Source organism: Aegilops tauschii, chromosome 7 (assembly GCF_002575655.3).
Source record: "Aegilops tauschii subsp. strangulata cultivar AL8/78 chromosome 7, Aet v6.0, whole genome shotgun sequence".
NCBI lineage: Eukaryota > Viridiplantae > Streptophyta > Magnoliopsida > Poales > Poaceae > Aegilops > Aegilops tauschii.
Genome location: NC_053041.3, coordinates 449,316,085 through 449,326,285, shown reverse-complemented (window position 1 = coordinate 449,326,285; position 10,201 = coordinate 449,316,085). Strand labels below are relative to the sequence as shown.

At 43.6% G+C, this 10,201-nt stretch overlaps 1 protein-coding gene across 1 annotated transcript; it reads left to right on the top strand.

Annotated features, from left to right (window-relative positions):
- The first annotated feature begins 7,844 nt into the window (after positions 1 to 7,844).
- On the top strand, positions 7,845 to 9,536 carry LOC109738417 (uncharacterized). Its single transcript, XM_020304392.4, has 2 exons — positions 7,845 to 7,998; positions 8,109 to 9,536. Exon 2 carries the CDS (start codon positions 8,113 to 8,115, stop codon positions 9,346 to 9,348), a length of 1,236 nt encoding a protein of 411 aa, XP_020159981.1. The 5' UTR covers positions 7,845 to 7,998; positions 8,109 to 8,112; the 3' UTR covers positions 9,349 to 9,536.
- The last annotated feature ends 665 nt before the right edge of the window (positions 9,537 to 10,201 follow it).

The following is a 10,201-nucleotide window of genomic DNA, read 5'->3' as shown; positions in this document are numbered from 1 at the left end:
TTGTAGCGTGGTGGCAGTGGTTGAAGAACTCTGTCAGTAACACTATCATCTGGAAGATTAACACCCAGCTGAGTCAAGTGGTTATGGTACCCAGACATTCTGAGTATGTGTTCACTGACAGAACTGTTCTCCTCCATCTTGCAGCTATAGAACTTGTTGGAGACTTCATATCTCTCAACTCAGGCATTTGCTTGAAATATTAACTTCAACTCCTGGAACATCTCATATGGTCCATGATGTTCAAAACGTCTTTGAAGTCCCGATTCTAAGTTGTAAAGCATGGCACACTGAACTATCGAGTAGTCATCAGATCGAGCTTGCCAGACATTCATAACATCAGCATCTGCTCCTGTAGCAGGCCTTCACCTAGCGGTGCATCAAGGACATAATTCTTCTATGCAGCAATGAGGATAATCCTCAAGTTACGGACCCAGTCCATGTAGTTGCTACCATCATATTTCAACTTAGCTTTCTCTAGGAATGCATTAAAATTCAAAGGAACGGTAGCACGGGCCATTGATCTATAACATAGATATGCAAAAACTATCAGGACTAAGTTCATGATAAATTAAGTTCAATTAATCATATTACTTAAGAACTCCCACTTATATAGACATCCCTCAAGTCATCTAAATGATCACGTGATCCATATCAACTAAACCATGTCCGATCATCACGTGAGATGGAGTAGTTTTCAATGGTGAACATCTCTATGTTGATCATATCTACTATATGATTCACATTCGACCTTTCGGTCTCAGTATTCCGAGGCCATGTTTGTACATGCTAGGCTCGTCAAGTTTAACCTAAGTATTCTGCACGTGAAAAACTGTCTTGCACCCGTTGTATGTGAACGTAGAGCTTATCACACCCGATCATCACGTGGTGTCTCGACACGACGAACTGTCGCAACAGTGCATACTCAGGGAGAACACTTATACCTTGAAATTTTAGTGAGGGATCATCTTATAATGCTACTGCCGTACTAAGAAAAATAAGATGCATAAAAGATAAACATCACATGCCGTCAAAATATGTGACATGATATGGCCATCATCATCTTGTGCCTTTGATCTCCATCTCCAAAGCACCGTCATGATCTCCATCGTCACCGGCTTGACACCTTGATCTCCATCGTAGCGTCGTTGTCGTCTCGCCAACTATTGCTTCTACAACTATCGCTAACGCATAGTGATAAAGTAAAGCAAGTACATGGCGATTGCATTTCATACAATAAAGCGACAACCATAAGGCTCCTGCCAGTTGCCGATAACTTTTACAAAACATGATCATCTCATACAATAACGTATATCACATCATGTCTTGACCATATCACATCACAACATGCCCTGCAAAAACAAGTTAGACGTCCTCTACTTTGTTGTTGCAAGTTTTACGTGGCTGCTACGGGCTTCTATTAAGAACCGTTCTTACCTACGCATCAAAACCACAATGATGTTTCATCAAGTTTGATGTTTTAACCTTCAACAAAGACCGGTCATAGTCAAATTTGATTCAACTAAAGTTGGAGAAACAGACACCCGCCAGCCACCTTTATGCAAAACAAGTTGCATGTCTGTCGGTGGAACCGGTCTCATGAACCTGGTCATGTAAGGTTGGTCCAGGCCGCTTCATCCAACAATACCGCCGAATCAAAATAAGACGTTGGTGGTAAGCAGTATGACTATGATCGCCCACAACTCTTTGTGTTCTACTCGTGCATATTATCTACGCATATACCTGGCTCTGATACCACAGTTGGGGAACGTAGCATGCAATTTCAAAAAAATTCCTACGATCACACAAGATCTATCTAGGAGATACATAGCAACAGGAGGGGGAGAGTGTGTCCACGTACCCTCGTAGACCGAAAGCGGAAGCGTTAGCTTAACGCGGTTGATGTAGTCGAACGTCTTCTCGATTCAACCGATCAAGCACCGAACGTACGGCACCTCTGAGTTCTGCACACGTTCAGCTCGATGAAGTCCCTCGAACTCTTGATCCAGCAAAGTGTCAAGGGAGAGTTTCATCAGCACGACGGCGTGGTGACGGTGATGGTGATGTGATCCGCACAGGGCTTCACCTAAGCACTACGACAATATGACCGGAGGAGTAAACGGTGGAGGGGGGGCACCGCACACGGCTAAGAACAATTGATGTGTCTTAAAGGTGCCCCCAGCCCCCGTATATAAAGGAGGGAGGGGAAGGGGGAAGGAGAGGGAGAAGGAGAAGGAAAGGGGGGCCGCGCCCCCTTCCCTAGTCCAATTCGGACTCCCCATGGGGGGTGCACGCGCCACCCCCTTGTGGGCTGCCTTGCCTCCCTCCTATGGCCCATATGACCCATATCTTCCCCTGGGGGGTTCCGGTAATCCCCCCGGTACTCTGATATGTACCCGATACATTCCGAAACACTTCCTGTGTCCGAATACTATCGTCCATTCACGACCATTTCGAGACTCCTCGTCATGTCCGTGATCTCATCTGGGACTCCGAACAATCTTCGTCACCAAAACACATAACTCATAATACAAATTGTCATCGAACGTTAACCGTGCGGACCCTACGGGTTCGAGAACCATGTAGACATGACCGAGACACATCTCCGGTCAATAACCAACAGTGGAACCTGGATGCTCATATTGGTTCCTACATATTCTACGAAGATCTTTATCGGTCAAACCGCAATGACACTATACATCATTCCCTTTGTCATCGGTATGTTACTTGCCCGAGATTCGATCGTCAGTATCTTCATACCTAGTTCAATCTCGTTACCGGCAAGTCTCTTTACTCGTTCCGTAATACATCATCCCACAACTAACTCATTTGTCACATTTCTTGCAAGGCTTATCATGATGTGTATTACCGAGAGGGCCCAGAGATACCTCTCCGATACTCGGAGTGACATATCCTAATCTCGATCTATGCCAACCCAACAAACACCTTCGGAGATACTTGTAGAGCATCTTTATGATCACCCAGTTACGTTGTGACGTTTGATAGCACAGAAGGTATTCCTCCGGTATTCGGGAGTTGCATAATCTCATAGTCAAAGAAATATGTATAAGTCATGAAGAAAGCAATAGCAATAAAACTCAACGATCATTATGCTAAGCTAACGGATGGGTCTTGTCCATCACATCATTCTCATAATGATGTGATCCCGATCATCAAATGACAACACATGTCTATGGTCAGGAAACTTAACCATCTTTGATTAACGAGCTAGTCTAGTAGAGGCATACTAGGGACACTGTGTTTTGTTTATGTATCCACACCTGTATCAAGTTTCCGGTTAATACAATTCTAGCATGAATAATAAACATTTATCATGATATAAGGAAATATAAAAAACAACTTTATTATTGCCTCTAGGGCATATTTCCTTCATCTACGCAATTTGATTTATTCCTAAAATTGTTTTATAATATAAAAACAACTCTATTATTGCCTCTAGGGCATATAATAGTGAGATTTCTCTAAAGATGTATTCCTAAGAAGGGAAGAATTAGTGGCATTGGTATTACCATTAAAGAAGAAGGAAACGAAATAAAACTTAAACAAAATCAAAGTTTTCCTACAAAAAATGATTTAGTGTCATTGCTTTACCCATTATTAAATAATAAAATGAAAAATAATATAACAAAGTTTGTAAACCGTTTACACAGAAATTGCACATTTTTATAATGTGCAACAAGAATATAATAGTGGATTTTCAAAATAAAACGGAAGTTTCCTAAGAAGAAATAAAATTTTGGCATGGGTATAATCATTAAAAAAGAAAGGAAATAAAAGAAGTCAAAATACTAAAATTTTCAATAAAGCATGAATTAGTGGTTTCGCTATTACTCTTTAAGAAAAAACACACAATTAAAACAAAATCAAAATAATAACATCTTCTAAGGAAGAATGAATTAGTGAAATTGGTCTTAACCTTTAAAAAGAAATAAATATAAAACAAAAACTAAGGCGAAATCAAAATAATGAAGTTTTTCAAGAAAGAATAATTAGTGGCATTAGTATTACACTTCAAAAAGGGAGAAAATAATAAATATAAACAAAAAAATGCACATAATATTAAAAAAATGTGCTTTGTAAAAATATGCAAGAATAAACATATAATAGTGGAATTTTTGCAAAAATAATTCCTAAGAAGGAATGAATTAGTGGCACTGGTTTTACCCTTGAAGAATAAAGGTAAGGAAACAACAATTAAAAAATTTAAAATAAGAAACAATTAATTAGTAGCAGTACTATTGCCCTTGAACTAGAAAGATAACGAAAAAAGTTTTAAAAACCTGCACACAATTTTGCTCTAAAATTGCACTTTTTGTAGTATGCAAATAATCGTAGTGTAATTTTTGCAAATATTGCATAGTATTTATGTGTATACATTTACGCTCACCCAACGTAAAAAAATAGGCACAGAAGAAAAGAAAAACAACTAATAAAGGAAAACAAAAAATAAGCAAAAACAAAAGAAAAAAATGAACAACACAAATCAGGAAAAATAACCCACCACAAAGAAAAAATTGAGATCACAAGGCCACAACTTTTTTTGAGACAACACAATCACACAACAAACGACACAAGAAATCAACTTATGTTTTTGACCCGGTTAGTGGGCTTCGGCCCATTAGAAAATCGACTGGCCCAAATATGGGGTCAGCCAAAAAAAAGTCCGGCCCAACAGACAGCACAAGCCAAGAAAAAATGCAGCACAAATATCAGAGCAAAATCAATGGCCATTTAATCGATTGAGCCAAATTCAAAATCCAGGCAACTTACAAGTAGCTAAAGTGAACTAAAAAATACTAGCAAAGGGCATTATTCACTTTTTAGTTAACTTGTGAACATTCACTATATAGCAAACTTGAAATGATAGGTTTGTACTGTACTGGTGTCACTTTTGAGAAGGCGCCAAAGCTGGATTTGTCTCCATGGATAAATGGCTAAACAGAAAGCCAGCTGGTGCTCATGAGATAGAAATTGATAACACTGAACACATCAATCAAACCCCACGCATGCGTCCATTCTGAAAACAGTGGCTAGCAAACCACGTACACATACAATTACATCCATCCTTGAGTTTATCTTGAGAATAAAGCAGCCATCCTTGAAACACTTTGCATCACGAGAGAAGCACACAACAGAAAGCACGAGTGAGCGGCATGCAGCAGGGGAAAACATCCAAAATGGAAAGCTGCATGCGGATGCAGATGCAGCTATCTCTTCCTGGCGTCGTTTCTGGTCCAGACACCAAACTGTTCACGCGCCCCTCACACCCCCAAGGCTGCCGTGCATGGCCGAAGAGGTTTAGCAAGGGAAATGTTGCAGAGACGGCGAGTACCAGGTGTACGTGCATCCAGTCTTTGCGTGGATTGGAGTGGCATGCATCGAGCCCTTTTTAAGTTTTTAACACGAGGACTGCTTGCCCGCTTGGCTTGAGCGCGCCTAGAGACAAAAGTTGTTTCAGCAAAACAATGGACATTTACATACTACATAAAGTCACTTTGAACGTTAACATTACCTATCGATAACAATCTCACCATCCATTAGTTGCTTTAAGATTTGGGTTGCAGACATCTAATATTTCCCCCTTTTTTGCTATACAAATTGAATATCATACCTAATACAACTATTGGCCCCTACCATGTCCTTGATATGGCAGGAAAAGCAGCGATGGCAGCATGTGACAGTTCGCTCTCTCTCTCTTCTCTCACGCATAAACCCGCCCTTTTATTTCACATAGGCTATATTAAATCGATTTTATCAGTTCAACTAAAAGTTTGTTTTCGAAATAATTTATATATTTGAAATCCTGGCTCCAAGGCCTTTAGAACTAGACCAATCTTTGATACATTTCGAACACTTTTAAATTTCAACATTTCACATTTTATATGTGAAACAAACCCATTTCACTAGAAAAATGTGCGAAAACCTTTTTCAATAGAAATATGTGATACCAACTTATTTCATTAGAAACCTATATATATTAACCCAAATATGAAACTAAAATGAGAAATTGTGAAACATATTATTTAGAAATGTGAAATAGTTTATTTCAAAACAGTGAAACATGTTATTTGGAAAATGTGCAATTGAAATAGATGTATTTTTTGTGAAATAACCCAGTGAAAAGTGAAATGTAGGTTCTCAATTCTGAAATAGCAGTCGGAGAAAATGAAATTATAATGCATCTTTGTGAAATTGTTTATTTGAAAATGTGAAACAATTTATTTCAAAAGAGTGAAATAGTTTATTTAAGAAATGTGCATTGAAATAGATGTATTTTGTGAAACAACCTAGTGAAAAGTGAAATGTAGAATGTAAACTTGTGAAACTGATTATTTGGAAATGTGTAACAGTCTTTTTCAGAATAGTGAAATATGTTACTTCAAAAATGTGAAATTGAAGTAGATGTGATTTATGTGAAACAAGACGGTGAAAAATGAAATATATGTTTTGAATTGTGAAATGCAGGTTCTAAGTAAAATAGTAACCACATAAGCGAAATTATAGTGTGTCAATGTGAAACTGATTATTTGGAAATGTGAAATAGTTTTATTATAAAAAGTGAAATAGGTTATTTGAGTGCATTTGAAATAGATGTTATTTTTGTAAAAACAAGCCAGTGAAAAGTAATATGTAGGTTCTGAATTGTGAAATAGTAACTACATAAAGTGAAATTGTAATTTAGCATTGTGAAACTGATTATTTCGAAATGTGAAATGTACGTTCAAATTTAAATGTTGTTAAGAAACATCCAAAACTGGTCCCATTTTAAAGGTTATGGAACAAGGAGTTCAAATATAAAAAATGTTTCAAAAACGGATATATGACCTAAAAGATGTGGATGTTTTAAACTAGCTGAAGTGAAATAAAATGCTGAATTTATTGCAGAGAAGAGAGAGATTGGGTCTGGCACATTGCTCTTAGTTCTGCATGTAAAGTGCAGTGGTGGGGAAGCTGCTGAAATACCAACATTTTATAAAGAGAGAAAACTCTTTTATACAATGCATATGTAAATATACGGTGCGAGGTGTCACTAGCTGACTCGCTAGGCAGGTGCCGGTAGGTATCGGCACTGCTCAATTTTTCACTTTAATACAGACTGCCATCCCCGGGATTGCAACATTTTAACTCAAAAATACTAGCAAAGGGCATTACTCGCTTTTTAGTTAACTTGTGAACATTCACGATATAGCAAACTCTAAATGATAGGTTTGTCACTTTTGAGAGGGCGCCAAAGTTGGATTTGTCTCCACATATAAAGGGCTAAACAGAAAGCCAGGTGGTGCTTATGAGATAGAAACTGATCACAGAACACATGGATCAAACCCCTTGCATGCGTACATCCTCAAAACAGTGGCTAGCAAACCACGGACACTCCACGGTCCATCCTTGAGTTTATCTTAGAATAAAACACACATCCTTGAGCATGACGGAAAAATACACAACAGAAAGCACGAGTGAACGGATGTGTGCAGTGGAAAGCATCCAAAATGGAAAGCTGTATGTACGCAGCTATATATCTCTTCGCGGCGTCGTTTCTGGCCCAGACGGCTCACACGCCCCTCGCACCCTGAAGGCTACATGCTGTGCAGTACACGTTGAGAGGCACTCTACGGTCCATAGATAAGCATGCATGCATGGCCGGAGATGCAACGGAAGAGCGCTGCAGAGACGGTGAGCACCAGGACCAGGTGTACGTGCAACCAGTCTTGCGTGAATTAGGGTGGCACGCATCCGGACCTTTTTAAGATTTTAACACGAGGGCCGTTTGTCTGCTTGGCTCAACCGCGCGTGGAGACAAAAGCTGTTTCAGCAAAGCAATGGACAGATACGTGATGCTAAGGCTAAAGCAGCACGTGAGTTCATACTGGCATGGCATCCCCTGGGTCCTATATAGAGGCCACCCTCCTCGTGTCCATCTTCCCACTCATCGCAACCCACCTCTAGCTTCCAACTCTACTCCGAGCTTGCAGTTTTGCTAAGGTAACACATCTATCTGCTTAGTTTGGTTCTTCTTACAGATACTCCTAGGATTGAGCATTAACTGATCGATTCGATGGTACGTGCGTGCGTGCATGCAAACACAAACGCAGGGTGATGGGGACCGAGCAAGGGAAGGAAGGAACGGGAGCGGGGGAGGGGCGCGTGGAGGTGCGCACGGGGCCGAGGCCAGCGCTGCCGGCGCCGCAGCAGCGGGCGGTGGACGGGTTCTGGAGGGAGCGGCAGGAGGAGATGGAGGCGACGGTGGACTTCAACGACCGCATACTGCCCATGGCCCGCCTCAAGAGGCTCATCCGCGCCGAGGAGGACGGCATGATGATCGCCGCTGACACGCCGGCGTACCTGGCCAAGCTCTGCGAGCTCTTCGTGCAGGAGCTCGCCGTGCGCGCCTGGGCCTGCGCCCAGTCCCACCGCCGCCGCATCATACTGGAATCGGACATCGCCGAGGCCGCCGCCTACACCGAGTCCTACGACTTCCTCGCCACCGTGCTCCTCGAGCACCAACGGGAGGCGCGGCTGGCCGGCCGTGCTACACCGACAACGGTTCCGGTATCGGCGGCGAGGGCTAGGCTCATCACCAGGAAGCGCCACATGCCGGACCCGAATCCTCCACGGCCGGTGCATGGGGTGCGGAGAATTCGTCCTCGTGCGCTTCCTATCCCGCCGCCGTCGGACGTTCGCTACGTGCCGGTTCCGTTTCCGTTCCCCTCGGCGCCGATCGGAGCCACGGCGACGGCGGAGGGGCTGATGATTCTCCCACCCATCAACCACGCGACTACCGAGCGCGTGTTCTTCCTGGACAGGAACAGCGGCACTGACTTCGCAGGTGAAAACTCTGCTGCTGAAACTATGGCATCTCCGCCTCGTCCGGCAGGGCCTGCAGGAGCAGTGGCGCTGCCCACTGTCCATCCTGCCGCTTACTACTTGTGCGCTTACCCGGTGACCAACGACGTTGAGGCCTTTGCCGTCGGCAACACAGATCCTGATGTCATCCCACCGGAGATTGTAGTGGGAGACGTCGCCATCCCACCGGATATTATAGAGGGAAACGTCGCCGATGGCAACGGCGACGGCGGACAGCAGCAGCAGCAGAGCGAAAACCTTGGTGGTAATGGTGAGAGTGTGGTGGTGCCGCAAAGCAATGATGTGCAGGAAGATGGTGCAGATGGGATGTTTCTGGAGGAGATCCTCATGGATGAAGACCTGATGTTTCCCGACGCCGAGCTTTTTCCGTTGGTGGGCGCTGCACCTGGTCCAGAGGATTTCATCGTCGACCAAGATGTTCTCGACGACGTCTTCGCCAACCCGAGCAGCAGCGCAAGCAGCGACTGAACCGAAAGAAGATCAGAGCGGGACGCAGCATCGGTTGATTCATCTATCGTCTCTCGACCTGCTACTCTATGCTAGCCGCTATATCGGTTAATAAATTTGGGAATAAGTTTGTGTTCGTGCGTGTGACATGGACTGCATAGTTCGCCCTGAATTTATACTATTGCAATATATAGCCGTGATTGTGTGTACTCCTCAAAACACTCGAGTATCTCCGGCAGTTTGGCCCCCATCGTACCCAGCGAAGGCCTTTGTGCGTTTGCGCCGGCGTTTTATTCGGCTTGGGAGGCACACGTTTCCAGCCGCGCTCCCAGGTTTCGGCCCCAAACGCACAAAAATTTAAAATTCTCTTTTTCGCTATCAAAAAAGACATATGTTCGGCGATCATCATGCCACATGTCGGCGATCATGCCAAAGATCGGCGATCCAACATAGCCAAAGTCCGACGATCAAAAGGGCAGGAACCATAGACATGGAATTCAAATGGCAGGCTACTCTACCATAGGGGTGGGAGAGCTCGGCGTAGGCGTTGTGGGCGCAGTTGCAGTGCTCGGCGTAGGCGTGGGCGCAGTTGCTGTGCTCGGTGTTGGCGTAGGCATGGGCGCAGTTGCAGCCGGTCCCGGCATCTAGTTCAAGATGAGGTCGCGCTCGGCCAGGTACCACGTCTTCACCTGCTGGTTCATCGTCGCCATGTCTGCTCCCATCAGGAACGCCAGGTCGGTGTTCCTCTTCTTCGCGACGACGTTGGTCTTGAGAAGGTCGAGCTTGACGTCCTGCTTCGTCATCAATGCCGACCACCTCGCCTCAGACTTCTCCTCCCTCTTGGCGGTGTGGCTCCTGGCGTCGGCGATGCACT